We start from the raw sequence: 25871 nt of genomic DNA, 5'->3' as shown, positions 1-25871 counted from the left end.
CAGCAAAAATGCCAAATGCGAAACTGCGAAGCGGTCACGCGCGAGGTAGCCAAGTAGGGAGAAAAAGCAAAACAAGTGGGAAACTTCCAACAATGTGCATTTTCGTATGACCAGTTCAGGTGATTTTATCGAAAAAAAAAAAAATAATAAAATATTATGAACAGTGAATACGTTATTTCCAAAATGGCAAAAAAATTACGTATTTTTTACCTGAACGGTAATATTTTTTTTTTTTTTTTTTTTTTCGCAAAAGCGATTTTTGTGTGCAATATGACATTAGCTTTACACAGGTGAACCCCCTTATCTGTACATTTGCGTTTGCGCCCAAATGGGTCATTTTGTTAAAACTATCTACACGCTGCTTTTTTTTTGGAGGCGGGAACTCAGCATTTTAAAGATACCTGCGTATACCTGCGTATGCCTGCGTATGGGAATATCCCATTTGCGCCAACTGGACGGCGCTGCGGTGGGGTATGTCCCCCGAACGGTGTGGAGAACGAAAGTGGTTCCCACCCACCAGGTGATTTGAAGGGGCCGCAGAGGGAATATCACATAGGTACACACATACATGCGCATCTGCACACACGAACGTACATACGCATGTACATTTCTATGCCCGTTTGTCCTTTCTTCGGGAGGACTTCGCACAAGGGTGCGCCGGATGGGTGTAGATCCAGTTCAGTAGTCTCCCCCAAAGGGTGATAACTTTATGCACACGCTGGTGCGAACAATCCGTGGGACAGTTGCAGAGTCGCTCTACGTTTTGCTCAAACAGGGGTACTAACCAGCCCGTCGGTAGAAGTTCGGGCGCCATCTCCCCAACCTTGGTCATTCCCGCGGTAGGGAAATAATGCTGGCGGAAAGGAAAAAACAAAGTGGCGAAATTTCTACCAAAGGGGAAATACATGTTCCTTCCAATAACGCAGCCGCAGCCGCAACGGTAGCCGCGTTAAACGGTCTGTTCTCCTCCCGAAATTGAAACAAGACACCTGTGGCGGACTCCGTAGGTGGGGATTTATTTTTGTCACCTTTTGAGACCCTTTGGAACTGTTCGCACTCCGTGCCGGGAATTAAAATGACGCCTCTTCACCAACTTACCGTTTATCCCTCGAGGAGCGGCATGTCACTGCTCCATAATGAAGTAAAAAACTGCCGTATGAAGGGAACGTCTAAGGGGCAGTCTCCACGTGAACAGTCCACCTCGGCTGCGAGGCGTGACATCTTTTATGCTTGCACAATTGGGGGCGTCCCCAGAAGTGCTCAGGCCATGTTTACCCAAAAAATCACCAAGTCGGTGTGGGTGTCTCCGAGGGGCAGTCAGGCGGGCACAAGCAAGTGCGTGCGGGAGTACATACATATAGGCATAAATAAATATGTATATGTATATATATGTGTTTTTTTTTTTTTTTCCCCCTCTTTAAATGTAGAGGCAATTTCCTCTCCCCCTCAGTGTGCGGAAAGCGCATTCGTGTCTTTTTAATTCGTCGGGCGTCCCAGCGATGGGGGGGAAGATTAATAAGGGCGCACATCAACCGAAGAAATAAAGCGCCACGAAAATGTACACTAAGCAGGTGCATAATTAAGCAAAAGGTTTTATTATACCCTCTTTATGTGTACAGGCATGTAGATAACTCTCACTTGCGTAAAAAACGCGGTGTCTACGTGTGGTCCTCCACCGCGCTCTGCTTCTATTCCCTTCTCTTCACTTCACTTCTCTTCACTTCTCTTTTTTTTTTTTTTTTTTTTTCCTTTTTCGGTACTCTCCAGCGAATGTGAATTAATTATTTTGGAGCACTCCAACTTGGTGATGCATCATTCGATTGGGGATCCCTAAGGCACTGTGTTTATTTTTTTATTTTTATTTTTTTCTCTCATTTCGTCGTTCCCCCTTTGCGATGTGCTTACAAAGCTGTTGGGACACTCACTGCACACTTGGCACACCGGCCCATTTGGCGCACTTGCCACACTTGACTCACTTGACTAGGGGGACACCTCGTCCTTTGCGCTTAAGCGAACGTGGCTCTATTTGAGGTCTACCTCTGCCCAGGGGTAAACGAAAGTGGGGCTCCCCTTTTCTCTGTGCGCGCAAAAGGCGTGGAAGTACAGCTTTGTTAATGTGTGCACACAAAAAGGGACCTTCCTCGTGTGCAGCGAAGCACTCTCCCATGTGAACATAAGCGAAAGCGTCTCAAGCAACACGCATACGGATAGACACAAAGGGGTGTGCCCGCTCCTCCCACGCACTTGGAGGGCACTACCCCCGAGGGGTTCTCCTCTCGTGGGTGAAGCGAAAAGGGAGCCCCGAGACAAACAAATCGAACGGAACTAAAACTGGGAGCTGCGAAACGGGAAGCGGCAAAGCAGCGTTATGGCATGGAGGTGCCCCTACGCTGTGAGCTGCTGCGTCGGGAATTGATGGCTGCTGGAGAAATGCTGCACGACGATTCGAATGGCCAGCCTGAAGGGGGTAGTCTCCCCACCATGAACCAGTGCGGTGCTGAAAAGAATGCCGCTTCGGTAGAGGCGTACCACCTGTGTGAGGCAGCCACGAAGGGGAAACTAACAGAGAAGAAACTGACCCAGAAGAATCTAACCCAGAAGAAACAAATTGTAGTGATGCGGAAGTGGATGCTGAAGGCACCAAACAGGAGCGTACACAAGAAGACCAAACTCTTTTGGAAAACAAAAAAAAAAAAGATTCCCATCAAATGGGGCCAAAGGAAAGTCCTCTACTGCGAGCAAAACGACGGCGAAGGAGCACGCACTCCACTGAGAGAAGCAGGTGGCCACAAAAAGGGGTTTGCACTATACTGGGTACCTGAAACAGGATGGAGCAGCACCCCCTGTGTGGTATGCTCGCTTGGGAAGAGCACTTGCCATTTGGGCAGAGAAGTCACCACGTTGGTTTTGCCACCTCGTGAAGGTGAAGCCCAAGCGAAGAGGAGAGCAAACAATCGCATTAGTAGTGACGGTGGATCGACAAGCATTGCGCTGGAGGGAAGGAGGTGTGCGATGAGGAGGTGGAAAGAACACCCACACGGTTTTCTCCTTAGGAGGTGGAAAGAACACCCACAAAGATTTCTCCTTAGGAGGTGGAAAGAACACCCACACGGTTTTCTCCTTAGGAGGTGGAAAGAACACCCACAAAGATTTCTCCTTAGGAGGTGGAAAAAGCACCCACACGGTTTTCTCCTTAGGAGGTGGAAAGAACACCCACAAAGATTTCTCCTTAGGAGGTGGAAAAATCACCCACACGGTTTTCTCCTTAGGAGGTGGAAAGAACAGCCACAAAGATTTCTCCTTAGGAGGTGGAAAAATCACCCACACAACTTTCCCCTTAGGAGGTGCAAAGAACACCCATACACCTTTCTCATTGGGAGGCTACTCAGGGGGGATAACACTCACTGCATCCTGGCCAAAATGTCGAGGGGCCAGGTGACGCTCTCCCTGTCGGTGCGCATCATTTCGCCATTCAAAGCTTTGCACCTCCCTGATGATGATGATGTGCTTCTCTTCTTTCACTGTGAGCGGCGCATGACTAGTCGGAGCAAGAGTGGGTCAGGCGACAAGCCGTGCGAAGAAGGTATGCATCTTGTGAGGGGAAAGCAAACTAACAAAAAGAAAAAAAGAAGAAAGGAAGAAAAAAAAAAAAAAAAAAAGAGCCATTTTAGCGCTGGCAAGTTGCATCTCTGTCAGGCGCATGTTATTCTTCGCGCCACACACGGCGCAGGCGTGTGCCATCCTCGCGCCAGGGAGGCATCGCGTCGTGGCCCGTCGGCGGCGCCCGCGGGGGAGCAGTCGCAGGTGGAGCAAGTGCAGCAAGTGCAGCAAGCGGAGCAAGCGGAAGGGCTCCAGGCACAGCAGCCACGGCCGGAGCGAACCGACTGGCGAAGCAGAGTAAAACGAAAAGTAACCTCCACACGATACGTTGCACAACTCGCCTGTCCTTGCTCGCCACGACTTTCAAGGGGAAGCAAAAGAGCTGCCTGGTGTGTTGAGACCCCAAGTTGTCCCCATGTAATCTGTGCGACTAAGATGCACATGCAGCCAAATGACGCACCGATAGACTCGAGAAAAGGAAAGAAACTCCCCGTCCGTGCGCCGCTACCGCCGCAACCGCTGCAATCGGTGCAACCGCCGCTACCACTGCAACCGCTGCTGCCAGTGGGAGTTCCCCTTAACCCGTGGGAGCCACGTGGTGGCAATGACTCGCGTGCAATTTACACAAATTTTAGGAAAGCCCTTTCTGGTCTACTCACCAGGAGTGATGAAGCGGATGATGATCTCTCCTGCCTGAGTTTGCTGCTCCGCCTATTCGCTTTGAGGGCTTACAAGACAGGAGCTGTAGATCCAATCGGAATCACTCTTAGCAGATGCAGGGATAGCTGTCTGAACCCACGCAGCATCTGCGTTGTGCTCATTGGTAAGGGGGTGCAAACTCGCAGAGGGGAGAAGCACTCCCCCCACAGCCACCGCATATCTGGAGGCACACCCCACCCAACGTTGTGCCTGACCACGGGGAAGGAGGAGACGCAGAACAGTTTGGCGAAGCTTCTTAGCAACCCCAAGGGGTGTAACAAAAATAGGTTTGTTGCCCATCGGGATGTATCTCTCTCATTTGGGGGCTATGAGATCCCCTCCCATCAAACAGCCAAAAAGGAAAACCAAATTGCAGAGGAGCCACTCCAATGTGACAGAAACGTTCCCCACTTAGAGCACCAGATGTGGGTCGTCAAACGGGGAGCGCACCTCTTTTATTTCCCCCCGACTGGGGGAAGTGCACCCACGATTAGCGAAAGCGGGGGAGACAACCCCGCCGCGAGTGAAACGCGTAGCGGGTGCGGTGAGTACGCCTCCGCGCAAAAGAACAAGGCAGCTCGCGCGGATTACCGGCGCGCTGGCAGCCACGGAAAGAGAGCCAACCGAATGGCGAACAGGCATCACCACGAGCAGAAGCGGAATCAGCGGCAGCATCAGCAGCAGCGGAAGAAGGGCGACGGAGCAAACCCGCAGGAGAGGCCAACCCAACCCTGGAGCAGTCTTAACCACACATGCAAAAATGGGAGTGAAAAAAAACACACACATAAAATAAACCTTTGCGAAGAGGATTACACACAGGGTGGCACCCGAGAGGGGTTCCACAATGAAAGAAATACAGGGGAGGATCCCCCCGAAGTGGGTGCCATGCGAATCGGTAAAAAGGATCTACCAAGTGGTCATCCCTATGAGAAGAGGGCATTTCAAATGAGGAGACCGAACTGTTTGTGCAATGCAAAGTACGCAGGTGAACACCCTTCCGGGGGAATCTCTCCTCCACTGGAAGAGGAAACCGATCGGATAAGACACACCAGAGAGGATGCCAACCGTGAGGGTGGTCCACCCGGAGAGGGGAGCAATCCACCGTATGATGAAGTGCACCCGGGTGAGTTCCTCTTCGGGGGGGGAAGCGGCTCGAACGGGTTAAACAGATTAACCAATTTGCATAAGCGCTATGACGGTGTAGATTGTGCAACCCCACTGGCTACTCACCCCGGCGAAGGGCAGAACGTAGAATGCTTCCCGAAAGGGGTCCGTGCCATAAAAAGAAGCTCTGCATACGGAAGGGAAGAAAGTAAAAAGAGGAACCCCCCCAAGTGGAGCGACCCACGTGATAGCCCCCCTAATGAACACCCTCACAAGAAGAAAAAAAAACTATCCCCTTTTTGCACAACAAAATGTGAGGACAAAGCGGAGGGCAGCTCACTAGTAGGAGGGGATTCTCCAAACGGGTTCGCACCCTCCCATGGTGATGAGGGAAACGACCTTGCCGCCATTCCGAGTAGTTACGTTGAGAGGGATCCTTTACGTATGGCCAAGCCAAGCGGTGGAGTGTTCGCAACGCCCACCCTCTTCGATAGGAGCTCCTTGGATGAGCCTAACCGCAGTGCGGCACCCCCTGTAGAGGGTGCTACATACGAGTGGTTCGAACTCGCGACGGGCACGCCCGCTGGGAAGCCCCGCTTTGACGAGAGCTCCAGCGATGAGGACTCGCTCATAGGGGAGAACATCCCACGCGGAGCAGCGCACTGGGTGGGGAGCATACCAAAGGGGTGCAACTACCCGTCCAAGAGGTACGTACACCCACCGGAGAGGCACCCCTACCTGTGGAACGTGTGGCCCGCGAACCGCATGGAGGTGGCGCTATCCGGGGGGGGGACCCCAGATGGCGAGGGAGCAGTCGAGCAGCGCGGCAGCGGTAGTGATGGCGGTAGTGATAGCGGAGGCGACAGCGGGAGCGACGGGACGACCGTGGCGGATGCGCGCGAGGGGGGGCAGCAGGAGAAGAAGAAGGAGAAGAAAAACAGCGATAGCAACAACCGCAGCAACCGCAACCGCAGCGATGGCGATGACGAAGCGGCCAGCCAGGCGGGGTCCTCCCTGAGCGATGGGGACAGCGGCGCGGACCTCGAAGTGGCGGTGATGGAGAGGCACAGCAGCATCCTGGTGAACAGGGGAATCCGGACGAAGAAGTGCGTGGACTACTCGCTCTACAACACCTACGCCAAGTCCTCCTTCCTCCAGTGCGCAGAGCAAGCAGACAATCACTTCATAGGCAATTACCTGGACCGATATAACGACGAGAATTTCCAGCACCTGAGGCAGAAGGTGAAGTTGTGTCTCTCCCGAACCTTCGCAAATTTAAAAACGACGAGCGAAACGTGTGTGCTGCACTTCACCAACCTTATATTTGACCTGTACATAAGTAGATTTAACTCCAAAGATGAAATCATAGAAAGTATAATAAACGACATAGTCACAGAGGAGAAGCAATTTTCTGATGTGATGATCCAACTGTTGAAGGAATTTTACCCCAAGGTGTATAGCGACTTTGTCTTTAAGGAACAGCTAAAGGGAAAATATAATATTTTATATAAAGAGCTCAAAGATTCCTGTGATTTGATTTACCATTTTGTTGCAATTATTTGCTTGTTCATTTCGCAGAAGTATTATAACTACAGGTTAATCTCTATAGACCTAATCGCCAAAACGTATTGTAAGAGCCACTTGGAGGGACTTCGCAAAGTGTATTCTAGGAACAATGAACTCATAAAGGATGCCTCCCCAGATTACTATTCGGCAACCCAGTATCTAGATGCCACCTTCTGCGCTCATAGTGTTAATAAGAATTTTGCTCTTGAAGTAGAAATTTGCATTTTAAAAAAATTAAATTATGACTTGTCTATCCCTACACCTTATAGCCTTCTGGATAGCCTCCTAAAAGCAAATGAAAATATAAATTTTTTGAAATTAAAAAATGATTATAATGCCACGGAGGGGGAGATCCTCCTGCGCATCGCCAGCATAGATAACACATTTTTGAAATACAAGTCGTCCACTCTCTCCATGGCCATCTACGAAATTCTGAACTTTAACATTTGCAAGGATAAGATGCAGAAGGAGCTGTTCCACTTCACCAACTTCCAGGCGGACTTTGGCCTCGAGGCGGTGGGGGGGAAGTTGGCCGTTGACACGGTTGACACGGTGGAAACGGTGAGCACCCCTACCGCTGCCAACGCCGCTAGCGCCGCTAACTTGGCTAACGATGCGTGCAGGACGAGCCCGCGGGGCGGAGCGGCCGAGCAGAAAAAGAAGCAGGAGCTGAAGCTCCTCAAGCGACAGGCCAGGAGCCTCGTCATCGCGGAGGAGGAGGACCGGTTCATCACCGCCTCCAAATACATCAACCAGAAGGCCCTCCTCTACCAGTGCGTCAAGCGCACCCTCATCTGCGTCTGCGCCGCCATCAAGAAGAGGGTCCCCCGGTACTACTACGACTCGGACTTGGACCGCACGGACGGCCTCAAGGGCTACATAAGGAGCTTCCACAACGGCAAGCGCGGCTACCTGGACCGCCTCAGGCAGAAGCGCCAAGCGGTAAAGGGGGGAGCGGCAAAGGGGGGAGCGGCAAAGGGGGGAGCGGCAAAGGGGGGAGCGGCAAAGGGGGGAGCGGCAAAGGGGGGAGCGGTAAATGAGAGAGCGGCAAATGAGAAAGCGGTAAAGGGGGAAGCCGCCATGGAGAGAACCGCCACGGGGGAGGCTAAAGCAGACCCCTCCAATGAGGAAACCCCAGAGTCCGCGACCATCAGCGCCGACGCCGCCACTACCGCCGCTACCACCGCCATCACCGCGGAAAGCGCCTCCCCTCCGAGCGGCAAAAAGAGAAAGCGCGCGGAGGGAGCCAAAGCCGCCGATGACGAGGCCGCCGACGACGAGCGGAAAGACCAAGACAAGTTCCAAAACGCGAAAAAAAAAATAAAAAAAAAAATTAAAAAAATGATAAAGAAGCTGAACGCGCTCAGGTGGGAAGACATCCCCATTCAATACTGCACGCCATACCTGCTGCAGGGGGAGGAAATCAAAATTTATCTAAAAAAAGACGACGAAGAGGTGGCAGATAGGGATGGTAAAAACGCACAGAATGGAAGCTCGGGGAGGAAAAACTCGCTAAGTGGCTCAAAGGGAGGAAGCAAAAAGAATTATGTCATCGGGACGAGGACGAACTCGACCGATGAGCATCTCGTGTTTTACTACAACTACCTAAGCAAACTGAGGAGCAGGCTAGTCGAAGGGATGAAGTATTTCCTCCGACGAATCAAAAGGATTAAAAACAGACATGTGTGTGTGTCCATGGTTAACTTGAGCTACCTACTTAACAAGAAGGGGCTGCGGAAGAAACGCAAGAAGGAGAGAAAAAAAAAAAACATCCCCCTTTACAAGCAGCTAACTAACGAAATAAAAATTTTTTTTATGTGGCTGTACAAGCTGACGAACATTGAGATCCGCCCCCTCATTCGCTTCGCCGACCTGAAGTACATCGCCTGCATCAAGTGCTACGAGAGGAGCTACGCCAAGTACGTGGCGCGCGCGCTGGGCGGGGGAGCAAAGCGGGAGGGGGGAGAAGCAGAAGGGGGGAAACACACTTCGACCAAACATGGATCATCCAAACATAGATCATCCAAACATGGATCGTCCAAACAAAGATCGTCCAAACACAGATCATCCAAACATAGATCGTCCAAACACACCTCGCCCAAAGGGGGGGCGCCCAAACGCAGCCGCCGCAGCTCCCTCGAGAAGAAGTACGCCCAGGAAGTCTCCCAGTTCGCGGAGGCGGAAAACAAAAAGTTTTACCCCTACCTGAAGCGCAGCAGCTCCATGGCGGACCTCACCGGGGGACACTGCACGGGGAAGGTCAACAGAAAGGGGGCGGCGAGGAAAAGCGGAAAAGAAGCGAAAAGTAAGTGCTCCAAAAAAGAAGGCCTCGTTCAGAACAAAACAAATTTTTATGAACAAGCTAGCCAAAATGCGAAAAGTGAAGAGTGCGAAATGGCTAGCTGGAAAAAAAAAAAAAAAAAAAAAAATGAGCAGGGTGATGAGGGTGACCAGGGTGATGCGGGTGACCAGGGCGACGAGGGCGATGACCCAGTAGAGTGCCCCGCTGCGAACGAGCTGGACATGCAAAGCACACTTGACGATTTCCTCCTGCGAAAAAAGGAGTACGAATCTCTGGAGAAGGAAAAACCTTTCCGCGAAGAACAGCTGGACGGTCACCCCGGCCAGGTGTTCGCCATGCCCCTTCAGGATAACGCAACAAAGATTAGTAGCGATTGGATCACCATCAACGACCCCCAGGTGGACGAGTGTGCCAAGGAGTTGATGGAATGCTTCCTCAAGTGGAAGAACAAAAATTATATTTCGAAAAATTGGACTTTCAACGAGTACCCCAATTGTAAGGAGTACTATTTTTCTCTCGTCTTCGGCGATCTCAAATCGTCGGAAACGATGAAGGGCATCATCGAGATGATGCACATGAAGTATAACCACCTGCTAAACATCTACAAGGAGATTAACGTGCAGGCGGACTGCATGGAATACGACTGAGCGGAAGCGGGCGAGGGGGGAGGCGCGATCATGTGCGTTGGATGATGCGCATGGAGAATGAAGCCCCTCCCCACCGCTAACCACAGTGCTGCGTTTTTGCACGTACAAAAAAAAACGTTGCGAAGGTTTGGTTAGCGGGGATCCTCGTGGTGGCGAGAACAGTGCTAGTTGGAGCGCCGGGTTTTGCCTCCCCCGGATCGTTTCGCTTTTGCTATGCTATGCTATGCTATGCTATGCTATGCTATGCTATGCTATGCTATGCTATGCTTTGCTTTGCTTTGCTTTGCTTTGTTTTTTTTTTTTTTTTTTTTTTTTCTTATTCCCCCGAAATGTGCCTTGCGGGAAATTACTTCCTCCTATTTTTTTTTTTTTTTACATCTCCATGTTTCCCCATTTGTAGATTTCCCTTTCGCGTATTTCCACGAAATGTACAAAAAGGGATCCAGTTGTATGGGCCTTTTTTTTTTTTTTTTTTTTTTTTCTCACATGGCATTCACGTTCGCTGCCATCACAATTTACGTAGCAACCAGTAGCGCATCCTTCGCACAGCTTCGTTCCTTTGAATTTCCTTTTTTTGTCCCCAGTTCGCAAAGGAGAGGGTGCCTCGTACCTTTGCTGGTTGGCGGTTTCTTTCTCCTTGTGACCCCCTCGGTTCGCCTTTTGTATGGCCTGTTTTATTTCCCCCCTTCGTGAGGAATTCCCCCCGGGGGCAGCTCCATTCGGCGCGCGTAGCCACCACCTCGCGCCAGCAAAGGCGTAGCGGCGAAGCGGCATAACGGTGCAGCGGCGTAGCGACTTAGCGGCGTAAAATCCCAAAGGGAGAGATACATACTGCAAAGTGGGGGAAATAGTTAACTTCCCCTTTGGCGCCCACGGAGGGTCCCGCCCAAGTTCGCGCACCGAGGCAGGAGTGCCACAGGGAGGGGTGCACCTTCCCCCCGCGCGAAGTTCGCTCACCTCAGATAGGGATGCACATCATCGGTGGAGCTACCGACCAGATATATAACTGATCACTCACCCACAGGCCAGACATGACCAAGGGGGATCGAATCAAAAAGGGGGTGTTGGGAAGAATGGAGAAATGGTACAAAGAGAAGAAACTCGCGAAGAAAATGGGCGCTCTTATGGGGAAGCGCGTGAGCGGTGGCTTCGGGGTGAAGAGGAACCCCGAGTGGTGGAAGCAGCTGAAGAAGAAGAAGCAGCAGAAGAAGCAGAAGCTGCTGAAGAAGCAGGAGCAGTTGAAGAAGCAGAAGCAGCAGGAGCAGCAGAAGAAGCAGGAGCAGCTGAAGAAGCAGCAGAAGCAGAAGAAGCAGGAGCAGCTGAAGAAGCAGCAGAAGCAGGAGAAACAGAAGAAGCAGCAGAAGCAGCAGAAGCAGAAGGGGCAGATGGGACAGATGGGGCAGGGGAGGAAGAGACGTGCCCACAACGAGGAGGAGGACGAAGAACAGATGTGCAGAAGTAATCCGTATGGAGGCAATCCTTTTGGAGGAACCCCCTATGGAGAAAACCCCTATGGAGAAAACCCCTATGGAGAAAACCCCTATGGAGAAAACCCCTATGGAGAAAACCCCTATGGAGGAAACCCCTATGGAGGCCACCCCCACCGTCGCGCAACCGGGCCCGATCGCCACAACGCCCCCGGGAGGCAGAATTACAAAGTGAAGCGCATAGACGGGGTGGGCATAGGGAAGAAGAGAAGAAGCCCCCCGCGCACGGAACCCACATGGGAAGATGCAGAGCATGAAAATGGCGTACCCCGCTTCATGCAAAAGAATGGCCGTCCCTTTTGTAGCCACTACCTTGACGATTTGAGGAGGATCTACTTCTGCACAGGGCGCACGGCGGATGCGTACAGTATGATGGCCAGCGAGATGGACGCCAATGCGAGGGCCGTCCTCGGGGAGAAGCGGCCTTGCAAGAGTGCCCCCCCACGGGAGTCGCAATCGCAGTCGCATTCGTCACCACAGCTGCAATCACCGCCGCAATCGCAATCGTCACCCCCTCCCGCTTCTCCCCCCACGCGTGAACCCCCCGTGAGGAAAGACCAAACGAACGGCCTCGCGCAGAGGCAGTACCTGGAGAGCTCCACCATTGAGCTCTTCTATAACCTGGGCAAGGAGGTTACGCAGTTGACTCACCTGATGAAGCCCAGAAGGCACGAAATAGCGATGAGGGAAAAGCTCGTAAAAGAGGTGGAGCGATTCATAAGGGGAATATACCCAGAAGTGTATATGCTAATCTTCGGTTCATGCAACACCGATTTGGATCTCTATAACGCAGATGTAGACATCTGCATCTACAATAGAACCCAAAGCGACATCAACAATGTGTATAAGCTGTATGGCGAAATGAAAAGTAATAAGCTTTTTGAAAACGCAAATATTAAGCCAATTATAAATGCCAAAGTGCCAATAATTAAATGCTTCTTCACAAATGCTCAAATTTCAGTTGACTTCTCCTTCAATCAAGTTAGTGCCATCATCAGCACTGTAGAGACTCAAAATGCTTTAAAAGAAAACCCCCTCATCAAATATATTATCATTTTTTTTAAAATTTTTTTATTACAAAATGATTTGAATGATGCTTTCCAAGGAGGCATTAGCTCTTATAAGCTGTTCCTCATCTTCGTTAGATTTATGAAGGAGCATTGCTTCGTTTTCTCTGGAAAGAATAGCTACCTGTACATTGGTGAAGTGGTCTACAAGTTCGTTTCGTATCTGTCCTTGTTTAGGGACAAATCTGAAGAGTGCATGGATTCTTTCTTCTCCTTTATGTGCTGCTACGACTCCCCAGATGGAGTGGCCACCCAGGGGGAGCAGTCCACCTGTCATGCGGCTACCCAGTCGAGACAGACGATCGAAATTTTGAAGAGAAGAAAGACCAAAGTTGTTAAGAAGATCTTCAGACATATGTTTTGCAGAGTAGGCGAGACCAACCAGGGATTCAACGCCAAGCGGAGGGACCTCTCATTTGATAAGCTATTTCAAGTCAGGCAATGCATGAAGGAGGTGTTGTACTCCCTTTCAGATGTGCTCATATACCTGGTGAGGAAAAAAACGAAGAACATCTCTCCAGAGTATGATGCGGCCATCTTTGCGGATGCTCTCTCCATCGTCTCCTTCTTCCACTTCCTGCGAGAGGAACGACTCAACCGATTGCTGCTCAACTGCTATGCGTTTTTCCACCAGAAGGTGCTGTGCATCGCGGAGCTACCCCCGAGGGATGATCTCCCCATCGAAGTTTGTGAGGGACCAAATGGGGCGGCCGCGCAGCAGCGGGATGTCCCTCCCCACAGTGCATTCGGAGACGATACAGCCAGCTCACCCTGTGGCCCTACCGCTAGCACAGAGGGAGCGCCCCCCCTCATGAGCTACTTCCAACGTGACACCCTCGACGAGGTCCAGGCGAACGTCAACCAGCTGTACCGCTCCATGGGGAACAAAGCAAGTGATCACAATCGGCTCGTGAGGAACGTCTGCTCCGAGCTGGTAATTCTAAACACCCTGTTGGACTTAAATAAAGTGTTAACCAACAGGTTTCATTACCATCAAATATTTCTGCCCGCCCCACAGGGGGGCAATCCACAGGACGAAGGCGACCTGGCTGCGCGCAAACTGCAGATGCTGAGCGACTTGGCCAGGTTTAAAAACTACAACCCCAGTGAGGTTATGGGGCTGGAAATAAAGAGCGAGTTTTTCGTGAACAGCGCAGACACGGTGTTCGGAGGAGGCGCGGCGCGTAAAGGACAGCCCTTTCTTCGAATGTACTTTTGATCGCGCGCAGGGTAGTTTTTTTTTTCTTCTTTTTTTTTTTCATTTTTTTTTCCCTTTTTTTTTTTTTTTTTTGTGAACCTTCTCCCGCGTAGCGTAGAGAAGCGTAACTCCCATATGGCCTCTCCACTTTGTGCCTTCCAACAAAAGAACCTCCATCGTTATATCGTTAGATGCTCTCAACGAGGGTGTACTTCCCCCGCATGTCGTTGGCAACACGGTAAATGAAGGAGGCCATGCTTGACATGCGCTCTTTGGGAAGTCCGTCCGAGTTGGCACTTGGATGCAGGGGGGACTCCTCATTCAGGGGGGAGGTCTTCTTCGCCGTCTTCTTCTCCACGGAGCTGTCCACCGCCACGCCGCGTGCTACTATGTCTGCCGCTCCTCCTGTCGCTCTCCCTGCCGCGCCCCCCTCGCGAAACGCCAAATTGGGGAAGACGAAGTGCAGCACGCGCACCTGCTGGGCGGGCGACTGCGTGCACTTGACATAATTCAGGAGGCTGAACACGAGGGAGTACATGAAGGCATAAACGACGGGGCGCTTGTTCTTATGTACCACGTCGTGCACGTAGGGCAGGGGGCACGTCAGCGAGGAGACGTGGTAGCTCCTACACAAGTCCAGAACCTTCAACAGGGAGAGTAAAATGATTTGGAAGCTTTTGCTGTTCGCATTTTGGGGAATAATGATGTGGAAAATTACATCCACGTGAATTTTCTTTTTTTTTAAAATGTTGGCATGCGGTTTACCCGGTTTGCCCAGTTCGCCCAGCTTGCACAGCTTACACGCTGCGCTTTCCTTCGCATCCGCGCGAACCGACGTTTCCCCCCCCTCCTTGTGCATGAAGTAGTGGCTATTTCTTTTCAGCTGCTCGTATATTGGCAGGATGGACGAGGGGAGGTTACTCGTGTTAATTCTTTCCAAACTGAAGAAGTCATTGGCGTGATTTTTGATCGCCGTCATGTCGTAAGGTGATGCTTTGTTTGTTTTTCCCCCTCCGTTTTGATGCCCTCCATTTTGTTCCTCTCCATTGTGCCCCCCTTTTTTAGCGCTCTTTTCCCCCCCCTTGGGGGTGGCACCCCTCTCCATTCCGATTTTCAAATTGGTGTGCCTCGTTATGATGATGTTTCCGCATCGCAACTGGGTTGGCATCTCAGGGGAGGACTTCCGTGCGGCTTCTCCCCCCCCTTGCACTTCTCCATTGCCGCTCACAAACTGGCGGAACATCCCCAGCTGCTCCTTCAAAGTGGGAAAAACAAAATCTGTCTTGTTCATGCTGATGCTGAAGATACTTTGGTAGACATTTTCTTTGCAGAAGCTGTTGGCATCTTCACCCACGTAGAGGACCAGTCCGTTTAGCTCCTTCTCCCTTAGGGTTACTTTGCTCAGATGGGTATGAGCAGACTCCTCCTCAGCACAAGCATTGTCTTGCGGAACAAACCAGATGGAGTCATCTCGGGAGTACTTGTGCGTACTGTCGTAGCTTTTGTTGAAGGGGGCTTTCTCTTCCGCCGGTGCTCCCAATTTGCTTCTAAACCGCCCCGTAGCGTCGAAATATTTGGACTCGGTGTGCGTCCACGCGGGAGTGCCATTCGTTCCCCGGTGGGGGCATCGATCGGCGTAGTGACCTGCGTAGTGGTCGGCGCACTGGTCTGCCCCGCCGCTCCCCACGCAATGCTCGCGGTGCATCCGACCTAACAAACCGTAGAGCCGCCCCTTGAACTCCCCATTGCTCTTCCTGTGGCGTTGAAAGAGGTCTTCCACTTCGCCGAGGCTGAAGACTACGGACAGGCTAAGCGTGTCGCACACGGAGTGCCTGACGTGGAGGTGAAGGTACCTGACTACGCGCAAATTACTTTTGATCAGCTTGTGCAGGTAAAAGAGGTGGAAATGTTTTGCGAGTTTTTCTAGTTTTGCTGTGAGCGCAAAATAGGGGTGCCCTCCCTTATGTGCGCAGGGGCAGAACCCATTGGGCTGAACCCGTAATGATCCCTCAGCCACGCCTGCATCTACCCCCTCCAATTCGTCCTCCGGTAGAGGAGGCAAAGAGAGGACGTTCCTCTCCCTCTGTAGGATGTTAAAGATGTAGAAGATATGCTCCTTGTACTCTTTCAAGTTAACAAGCTGCATGACCTTCACCTCGTGTTCCGCGTGTCTACACAGAGCCTCCTTCTCAGCTATATGCTTAAAGACAAGCTCATTAATTTGTTGTGTGCCCTTGGAGTTACCCCCTGCGGTCCCCTTAGTGGCACTTATAAGGTCCTCCATTTCGCAGTTGTGAGTTATGGAAAGCTGTTGCTTCTTCCTCTTTATCATTTGGATGCTCTCAAAATGATTCCTATTCATACGTTTGAATAAGTTGTAAATATTTTTGTATATACCATCATAGATGTCTTTCTCTTCACTTTTCAACTCGCCTACTCTGCAGCTACGCCTGCACCTCATGTTCAGCTGCATGAGACACATCCAGTAGTGCACATGTGCGTATAATCGTTTGAGTTGCTCAACGAACTGACTTTCGCCCGCCTCGGAGCACTCCATGGATGAGCAGAATGGGAACCGTCTCACAGACCAATTGTGCAGACACGTGTTCGTAATGTACTTTACGGTGCAGCTACGTTCACCTTTGTAGCTAATGTGCACCCTTCCATATGTTTTGCTAGCATACCCCAACGGCTTGCTTCCCCAATGGTGGGCCCTCTTCCGATAGCCTTCATGACAGATGTGCTTATTCCACTCATGTGGATGTTTTTCCGCATGCGATTCTTGCCTAGTTGTTTGTTTATGCCTCCTCCCCCCTGGTTGGTAACTTTCGTAAGAAGTTTCATTTTGTTCTCCCTGGCTACACAAATGAGGAGTTCCCCCCTGGGAGTGATCCAACCCGCCATGTGTACCACCCCCTATGAGTAGCCTCCTCAACTTGGACGCGCTGCATTTCCGCCTTTTTGTTAACCTCTTTGCGTTTAAAAGGGGAGTGTTCCCACATTTGGACTCACACAAATCATAGACGATGTCAAAGTGGGGAGTATTATTTTGGCCCAACTCGGAGAGGACAAAATGCAAGTGGGAAAAAATTACATAATTAAAGATTAGCAAGTACTCCTCGTGGGGTTTGGTCTCCCCCTGTGCATGCCTTTTCAGGAGCCTCTTACATGTCTGCACCAGGGTGGCTATCAAGTCGCGGTCGAAGCGGTACAGCAGCAAGTTCGTGGCGAAAAGGGGCGCATTTGCGCTCACATTTTTGTAAAAGTTGCTAATTCTTTTGGCCAGGCGCCTCCGCGCGGGTTTCATTTTGCCGCCCTCTCCGTTCGGGGTTGCGCTGGGGAGCAGCGGAAGGTGAGCAAGCGAACGAATGTGCAAAAGGGCGGATGATCAGATCAGGTGACCAGATAGCGAATCAGTACACCTTGCAGGCAATACTTTTTCTCGTTTTTGCCTGACCAGTCAGGTAAAATTGGGGGTTAAAAAAAAAAAAAAAAAAAAAAAGAACGAATGGGGAAATGGCTAGACGAATGATACACCAACCGGTGAGGCGGCCAAACGGTGATGGCCAAGAGGCGGAACGACCAAACAGGGGAAGCCCGAACGAGGAGCACGAATTGTCTGGCAGTTCTTGGAACAAAAAAAGGGAAACACTGCTGCGCAGCGCAGGGGGGGAAATCAAACAACAAAAAAAAAAAAAAAAAAAAAAAGCAAAGAAAGCAAAGAAAGCGAAGAAAGCAAAGCTACGTGAAACAAAGCAAAGCTACGTGAAACAAAGCGAAACAAAGCAAAACAAACCAAACCAAAGCGCCACCTTTATCCTTCACAATTTAAAAATTAAAGATAATTAAAACGTTTCAAAATGCGTCAATAGGGCAGCAGTCCAATCGCGCTGCTGCGCAAGGAGAGGAAGGGGGAAGAGGCTGACACTTCCACGGTTAGTCCTTTCCTCTGCGTCGCCAATCAGGCATGTGTACTCTTCCTTTTCGTCCCTAACCCGATCGGGGTTACTTCATGTTGTACGAGATGACGTAGGCCTGAAGGGGGGGAAAAAAAAAAAAAAATTACGCCTCTCCTTTGAGCAACTTTCCGTGTGTATTAAGATATGCCAAAATGCAGAACGTAGAACACTTCAATGGTGCAGGGTGCCGCTTTCTTTTTTCTCCGCCTAGCGGAACAGATGCACCAACCTGGTCGTCGCGCTCAATTTTCATCGTGCGGGAGGGGCAAGACAGAACGAAGAGCTTGCGGGACTTCCTGCACAGCGGCGAAATGTCCATGTAGCGCAAAATTCCAATGCACAGGCACTGCTTGTTGTGGAGGAAGTAGGAGAAGCACTTGTAAAAACTCTTCTTGTAAAAGTATGACGGGATAGGAATCAAATTCACCTGACCTGTACATAACTTTAAATTCTTGTGGAAAGCCTTAGCATTCTTGGAGTATTCATTTATGTCAATCCCAATGAGGGAATAAATAACTGAGTACTCAATGGCGTACTTACTTATGGGTAGGGAAAAGGAAACCAAATTATGTAACATCTCATCTACAAAAATGTTCGCAGAAACGAGTTCGAATGTGTATATGTACTCTCCACAGTTTTCCCAGATTTTGTTCATTTTTTCATTGTCGTTGTAATTTTCGTAGGACAGGTTGATGCTTCCGTCGATGTACTCCAGGCTCTCCGAGTTTTTGATCAAGCAGATGAGGTAGGGGTTCCGGTTGATGTTGAAGATGTTCAGCGTTTTGCCCTCCCCCCGCAGCGCCAGCGCCGGCCCGCCCCAGCGGGAGGAAGCAGAGGAGGAAGAGGCAGCGGAGGAGGTATCGGACGAAGCAGCCGAGGAAGTACCGGACGACGTAGCGGACGACGAGCACGTCTTCACCCGTATCATCTCGTTCAGCTGGAAGGGGACCTCGCCGGAGAACACCTTCTCGTTAATGTTGGCGTCCTTGAACTCCCTTTTGAAGACCCTCTTCACCAAATTCATGTAATTAAAGCGGCTCTTCAGCACGCTGTTGTACAGCTGGTATATGACGTTCTTTATGATGATCACTTCGTTGTCGATCCGGTAGGCGTCTTTGTCTATGAAGAGGCTGTGGTTGGCGTTGAAGATGATGAGCCTCTTCGCGTAGAACACGCCGGCCTGTATCAGGTTGGTGCTGTTCAGGGCTGACCCCCGGATGAAGGCCACGTTATGGGAGAAGTCCATCAGGTCGTTCTCGTAGTTGAACTTTGGCACATGCAGAGACAGGATGATGATGTTGTATTTGATTTTTCCGCCGGCCCTTTTTTTCCTCCGCGCGGCGCTCTCGTCGTAGGAGTGGTCCCCGGAGTCGTCGCTGCCAGAGGCGGCGCTACCTGAGTCGTCACTACAAGAACCATCACTTCCCGCGCTGTTCACATGCACAATGCGCTGTTCGCCACGCTGCTCCTTCTCGGTCCCCCCCGTTTGCATCTTCTGCATCTTCTGCCCCTTCTGCCCCTTCTGCAACTTCTGCCCCTTCTGCCCCTTCTGCAACTTCTGCCCCTTCTGCCCCTCCTCCCTTTTCCTTCTGCGCCTGCGCCGCCTTCTCCTCTTCCTTCTGTGCCGCAGCCAGTTGCCCGTGTTCACCTGCAGGTGCTTGAGGAACAGGTGTATGTTGTCCGGCCACCCGCACACCAGCAGCAGCGGCTTGTCCTTCTCGCTGAATATGTCCCGGTACGCCGATATGTAGTTGTCGATTTCGTAGATGCCCAGGAAGAAGTTGTAGAGCAGGTGGCTCCGCGGGGGGCGCTCCGGCTGCCGCTCCGATTGGCGCTCCGACTGCCGTTCCGACTGCCGCTCCGATTGGCGTTCCAACTGCCGTTCCGACTGCCGCTCCGATTGGCGTTCCAACTGCCGTTCCGACTGCCCCTCCGACTGCCGCTCCGAGTGGCGGCGCGCCTGCCCGTCGGCCTCGCCGCTGCCCTGCCCGTCGCTGCCCGAACGGCCGCCGCTGGGGTCAAAGTTGACCTTCCCCCGTGCCGCGGTGGCAGCGCTCGGTTTAGCGGTGTTCTGTTTAGCGGTGTTCTGTTTAGCGGTGTTCTGTTTAGCGGTGTTCACCCTATCCCCTTTCACCCCCGCCGCTCTCCCCCCCGCCGCTCTCCCCCCCGCTCTCCCCCGGAAGCGCTCGCTGATGCGGCGGTCGTTGTACTCATAGACCTTCTTCGAGATGTTCTTAATGGAGGAGAGCTTAATGAGGTTGTCGAGGCTGGTGGTCAGGATGATGCCCGAAAAGGCGGATGTGTAGTAAAACTTGTTCTCCTCCCCAATGATGTAGTCCACGGGGTTTAAAAAAATCTCTTTGTTGATGGTTATTATGCCGATGAGGAAGGCACTGTACTTCTGGTAGAGGTACTCCGTGGCCGTTTGAAAAAGGAAGCCCCTCATGCACTCCGGGAATTGGAAGCGATATATGTTGTACTTTAGGCCCTCCAGGTAGTAGTACATATTTAGACTGACCCTCTCCAGCATGTGGTAATAGTTTCGGTAGTTGGGGGTGTTTGCGAAATCGAGATCGTCCAGGGAGTTGAGGAGGAGCATTTCGTTGTAGCTCTCGGGGTGCGGTCTCCCCTTGGTCCGTATGGTTATTTTGTTTTCCCCCGGTTCGCTGCTACTGTGGGGGGTGCGCTCCCCCTTCGTGGTATGCGCTACGTGGGTGCGCCCCCCCTTGGGAGTGTCAGATGTGTGGATGGTTCCCCCCTTGGGAGTGCTCCCCGTGTGGGACTTCCGCCCCTTGAGGTAGGGGACGATCCCCCCGAAGGACGTGCCGGAGCTGGAGGAGGAAATCTCGCTGATCTTGTGGATCTTGACCCCCCCATTGGTCATCTTCTCCCTGTTCTTCCGCTTAAGAATCCGATTGTACATGAGCAGCTTCAAATCGATGATGTATTTCTTCAGACTCTTCACCGCCTTAGGCTTGTAAAAAAAATTAATAATTAAAAAGAAGAGGCCCTTACAGTTGACGCTTTTCGCGAGAAGGGCATACTTGAGCTCTTCCATGCTGAGGTAGTTATACACCTTCATAAATTTGACCAGCTCCTCATAGGTATTATTGGAAAGTTGCAGGGTGATGGGGATGAGCGTATGGCAGATATTGTAGGTGCCTATGAAGCGGAGGATGCACTCCTGGTCGTCCTTCTCCTTCACCACATGGGAGTTATTAATGTTCATATTCATTTCTAAGTTGTTCATATTATTTTTGTTAATTTCGTTTTTATAATCGGAGAGGAGGTCTGCATATTTCCACACCTTCGGCTTGTCCCGGTTGAGCTTATTTATTATGTTATTATGCAGGATGTCATTGGGGTTGATCCTCTGGCTGTGGTCGCCGGCACTCAAATTTAAGTTGCTGCTGGCGAGGAAGATCTGCTGGTACAGCAGGGTGTACTTCTCCGCGTCTACGTTGTTTAGAATGTACAGCGCCCTCGCGTTGATCACCGCATCGTAAATGATACTCGGGCAGATGAAGCATTCGTTTCCCCCGTTTATGCACACCTTAATGTTGGTGTTCTTCACGATGCTTCCGTAAACGAACCGGTAGGTCACAACTGGCAGGGGTGTAAACAGAAAAATGCACTCTACTGAGTTGGGGAAGCTATTATTTATCGCTTTGCAAATGTAAAGGAGCTGCGTGGGGCTCACTGGGCCGAGAATCAAAATGTAGTCGTCGTCCTGCTTGGGAATGATCCCCATAATCGTTTTGGGGCTAAACATGGCCTCCTTCAGCCGCTTAAACTGCGCTCCGACGAAACTGATGCAGGTGATTATAATAAACATGGTGAGGTACTTCCCCGCTGGAGTCACCGGGGTGTAGTCTCCATACCCAACCGTCGACATGGTTATCACTCCGAAGTATACAAAATCGAGGGGAGTTACAAAGGCGCGCTCTACATCCGGTGCTTCCAAAATGTACATTATCCCTGAAAAGGTAAACAGGATAGCCAAGGCCAAAATGATAATCCCAATTATTATAATTTTTACATCACTCAACCAGAAGAAGCAGGAGCTGATGGTGCTCTCCGCTCTCACGAGTCTTAAGAAGCGAAGGGGGCCCAATATTAAAAACCAGTAATTCTGGCTGTACTTATTTTCGCACATGGCGTTCATAATTAGGGAAGATACTGGAGTGGTTATAAAATCGATCAGAGAGAAGAAGGAAAAAATATATTTCAACTTATTGTTGGTGAAATAGAGCCCGAAGAAGTAGTCAAATACGCCGCACCACTGGAAGGTGCACTCGATGTAGCCGTAGAGCGAAGGCACGTTCTTCATGTTCCATTCTGTTATTTGAAAGTTCTTGGGCTTCCTCTCCATGTAGCTAGCTGCCCATAGCCACACGATGCACCACAGAACGATGCGAATCAAAATGGCGATGATCCACACCGGTTCGTAGGACAAATAGTGCATGAAGCGGTGCTTCACGTAGAGGGACACCCCTCTGAAGAAGAGGAACAAATTGTTCGTCGATTTGGAGGACTTCATATTGTAATTGATGAAGAAATAAAAAAACTTCTTCACTCTGTTTATGCACCTAATTCTTTTGAAGTACCTCGTTCTCCCTTTGATTAACCTTTTGTACTCTTTTTTTTTTTTTTTTTTTTTGTTGCTGAACAGGATTGCGCTCTTCGCCGCGTAGAGCGTGGCCGCCACGTCCGCGTGGTCCTTGCTGTGCGATTTTATCTCCCGGTTCATCATGTGCTTGGGCCCGCTCTCATCGTCGTCCGCGCTGCCGGCGGTGTGATTCGCACCATCGTCTGCACCATCGTCGGCACCATCGTCTGCACCATCGTCTGCACCATCGTCGGCACCATCGTCGGCACCATCGTCGGCCGCGCTCCTGGCAGTGTGCTTCACCACATCTTCCGCCGCGCTGCCCCCGGTGTGCTTCACCGCGCCTCCCGCGCCGCGCTTCCCTATGTACAGCTTCTTGTACCTGCCCGAGTCCCCCTCGCTGCCCGACGACGAGTACTCCGAACTCACCGAGCGCATGTTCTCCGTGTGGGCCTTCAAAAACTGAGTCACCATGTTGTTCTTATAAGACGAAGTGAAGGTCAGCGGCACGTACTTGTTATATATCGATGACTTCCTCGCCTTCAGCTTGTTCTTGTTCGCCACAAATTTGCTCGTCTGATGACCCAGCAATATTTTTATGTTATCTAGACTAGCCGAGTCCTTCATCATCATGTGGTTCTCATCACTCAACTTTATGTTGAAGCTCAGGGACCTCGACAGGTTAAAATTTTTCTTCTTGTTCACCTTCTTCATGTCGCTGTTCATCCACATGTTGCAGTCGTCCAGGTAGATGCTCTGCCGCTTGTAGCTGCCCGCGGCGACTGCGTTAGGGGCAACTCCGCCGGCCGCTACTCCGCTGGCGGCAACTCCGCTGGCTGCCCCGTTAGCAGCTACCCCAGCCGCCTCCCCCCGCCTGCCCTTCTTCTTCCCCCTCTTGGACTTGTACCCCGTGAAGAGCGTCTTAATGCTGTAGCGCTTATTATTCCGGTTGATGCTGAAGAGGGCGAAGGTGTTCCTGCGCCTCTTGCGCTTGCCCCTCTCGATGCTGATGGAGTCCTTGTCCTCGCTGTTCGACGGGCTGTCGTAGTAAAACGGCTTGTACTGGTGGGAGTACTTGTTGACGTTCCTCGCCCGAGTAAACACGTTCTTAATGATTCGATAGAAAAAAGGGAACTGCAGTAAGATATACGAAATGAGCATGCTCCCAAACTCCAGTATTATTATGTAAACAATAATGATGGGCCCATAATTAGTTGATATTTCGATGGACGCGTAAAGAATCAAAACGACAATGAATAAGCTGAGCACCGAGGTGAACGCTTTGTATATATAATTTTGAACTCTAAACATTTGGATTTGGTTTTTTTTTTTTTTTTTTTTTCTCCTGTTTTGGGCCCCATAATAGCTGGTTCGCTCAAATGGGTCTTCGTTCTTTTCGCTGTTCGGGGTACCACCATCGTGCTTTCCAAAGCTACTGCTGTGTCTTCTCTGATAAGCGGCCTCCTCTCTCTTCCACTGATCCCGCTGCCCATGCGTCGAACTGGTAAAGGCACCCCCCCCTTCCGCCTCCTCCTCCTCTCTGCACTCGCTCAGCTGCAGAACGTCGGCCGATATCACCACTTCCTTTTTGGTCCCTTCTGCTCCTTTGTTCGTCGAACTGTTTCCTCCCTCCCGGTCCCTCTCGGGGGTCTTCTTCGCGATGCTGCTTCGCATGTTGAGGGAGGGGGAGGGGAAATGGGACGACCGTACGTGTCTCTCTGCAGTTCGGCTGCTCTATGGCCTCACCTCACCACGGGGGGGGGACACCAATGGTACGATAAGCTGTGGGTGCCCCTCCGCGCCCACTTGTCCTAATCTCATTTTAGGCTCCCTCTCCCTCTCCCTCTGCCCATGCGCCTGGAGGTTCTTAGTGCTTATCTCGGCTACTCTTCAACAGGTAAATCTCTGCGTTCGGGGGGGAACTTCTTCACAGCGATCGGGAAGTGGCTCGACTCATTTGTATCTTCCTTATGTTGCGAGGCGCGACTTGCGGGTGGGTCCTCCCCTCCAATGGGCAGTCAAAGCATGCACACCGTCCGCGTATTTGGGGGGCGCGTCACCCACGGGCAGGCATCCCCATGGTCATCTCGCGTTAACTCACCCCAGGCAGCTCCTTGCAGTTGTGCAGGGGATATGCGGCGGAGCGGCGAACAAATTTGCGCCAAGAGGGCCGTACACTTGGGCCACACAAAAGCGGAAGGGAAGTTTTTAAAAAAAAATTCAATCGGGTTTATCAAAAGAAAAACGACTGAACGGGGGAGGGGGGTGAACAAATCTCCTCAAAGGGGGAATACTGCTCACCTTTGGGGGGTAAAAAAAAAAAAAAAAAAAATTAATTGAAGTGCCAATTGTACGGAAAAACCTGCACAATTTTTACACTTCAAAAGGAAGAAAAAACAAAACAAATGAGTCACGTGACAGTACATGACAAGGTAGTGTAATTGCAATTTTGCAATTTCGCAAATTTGAAAACTTGAAAACTTGTTTTTTTTTTTTTTTTTTTTTTTTTCCCTTTCTTGCTGTGCATTAAGCGGTACGAACTGCACAATTGACACGCACGCCGCTACTCCACGTGAGAAATATCACCCGATCTGCCTCCACTCATTTTCACCTTTGGCGATGGAAGAAGTACATATATCATTAGTATGCTTGACGATTCCCCCTCCATGGGTATCACCTCTTCCCCCGTTTGAGTATCTTCCCCTGGTGAGGGTTACGCAACGCCCGAGCGGGACTTCCCACGTAGGTGAAGGATTTTCACGGCGGACGGTATGCCGACGGAGGGTGCTGAGGAAAATTGGCAAACGGACGGGCGCGCAGCAACGGGGTCGTTACGCCGTGGCAACAGGGTGACAACCAAGTGGACACGCAGATTTGGTAGCTGCACCCCGGGCGGAGGCGGCCGATTTCTTTCCCCCACCCGTTGGAGGCGCCATCCACGGGGTCACGCTGCACAGATGTAGCTTCGTGGTTGTGTAGCTCCATCGCTCCATCGCTACATCGCTCCATCGCTACATCGCTCCATCGCTACATCGCTCCATCGCTACATCGCTCCATCGCTACCTAGGTGCTTCTCCTCTTATGTCGATACATCCAACACCCGGTCAACCCACGAGTGGCCGCCCAGTCGACCGCTCCCCATTTCGCTGCAAAACTGGTGGGCGGGGCCATGTGAGCCATCCTCAATGGGGAGCGCCCCCCGCTGTGCATGCACCCGAACTTTTTGAGGACCACAAAGTGACGTCACAAAGGGGAAAAGAATTTTCTTCTTTTCTTTCTTCCCGTAATGGATACACGTACCACTTCGCTAGCCACGCAGAAGAGCACCTACGTGTCGATAGCATCTTTTTTTTTTTTTTTGTTCAAATGAGGCATCTCGGATGTGCTTACCGCGGTATTGTTGAAAAAAAAAAAAAAAAAAAAAAAAATTGTAAAGAAGCACAAAGGAGCACCAAGCGGGCATACGGCAGAAGCACAAACCGCTCTCACATCAGAAGCGCAAACCGGGCATACGGCAGAAGCGCAAAGCAGTCGCTGCCAAGGTTCGGAAGTGAACTGCTCACCCACGCGTGTGTTCCCCCCGTTCGATGTTGCCGTCCGCGCCGCTCTTCTGCGCAAAGTGTAAAGTGTAAA

At 51.1% G+C, this 25871-nt stretch overlaps 4 protein-coding genes across 4 annotated transcripts, besides 7 other annotated features; 2 read left to right on the top strand and 2 right to left on the bottom strand.

Annotated features, from left to right (window-relative positions):
• Positions 1-1768: 1768 nt before the first annotated feature.
• On the top strand, positions 1769-9918 carry PVX_124005 (hypothetical protein, conserved; the record flags this gene model as incomplete). The annotated part of the gene is made up of 5 exons (XM_001617313.1): positions 1769-2962; positions 3018-3344; positions 3563-3702; positions 3805-3909; positions 4048-9918. The coding sequence occupies exons 1-5, from the start codon at positions 2374-2376 to the stop codon at positions 9916-9918; spliced, it is 7032 nt and encodes a 2343-aa protein (XP_001617363.1). The 5' UTR covers positions 1769-2373.
• Positions 5906-5937: a microsatellite.
• Positions 7438-7546: a microsatellite.
• Positions 8797-8819: a microsatellite.
• Positions 9919-10195: 277 nt separating the features above from the next.
• Positions 10196-10248: a microsatellite.
• A 701-nt stretch (positions 10249-10949) lies between these two features.
• On the top strand, positions 10950-13691 carry PVX_124000 (hypothetical protein, conserved; the record flags this gene model as incomplete). Its single annotated transcript, XM_001617312.1, has 2 exons — positions 10950-11838; positions 11962-13691. 2 exons carry the CDS (start codon positions 10950-10952, stop codon positions 13689-13691), a joined length of 2619 nt encoding a protein of 872 aa, XP_001617362.1.
• Positions 13692-13857: 166 nt separating this feature from the next.
• PVX_123995 (hypothetical protein, conserved) lies at positions 13858-16977 on the bottom strand (the record flags this gene model as incomplete). Its single annotated transcript, XM_001617311.1, has 1 exon — positions 13858-16977. The coding sequence occupies one exon, from the start codon at positions 16975-16977 to the stop codon at positions 13858-13860; it is 3120 nt and encodes a 1039-aa protein (XP_001617361.1).
• A 698-nt stretch (positions 16978-17675) lies between these two features.
• Positions 17676-23912, bottom strand: PVX_123990 (hypothetical protein, conserved; the record flags this gene model as incomplete). Its single annotated transcript, XM_001617310.1, has 2 exons — positions 17676-17705; positions 17859-23912. 2 exons carry the CDS (start codon positions 23910-23912, stop codon positions 17676-17678), a joined length of 6084 nt encoding a protein of 2027 aa, XP_001617360.1.
• Positions 19630-19669: a microsatellite.
• Positions 23913-24120: 208 nt separating the features above from the next.
• Positions 24121-24143: a microsatellite.
• A 983-nt stretch (positions 24144-25126) lies between these two features.
• Positions 25127-25180: a microsatellite.
• Positions 25181-25871: the final 691 nt, after the last annotated feature.

The sequence above is a fragment of the Plasmodium vivax genome, chromosome 14 (genome assembly GCF_000002415.2).
Source record: "Plasmodium vivax chromosome 14, whole genome shotgun sequence".
Classification (NCBI taxonomy): Eukaryota; Apicomplexa; class Aconoidasida; order Haemosporida; family Plasmodiidae; genus Plasmodium; species Plasmodium vivax.
This window is presented reverse-complemented; position numbering and strand designations above follow the sequence as displayed.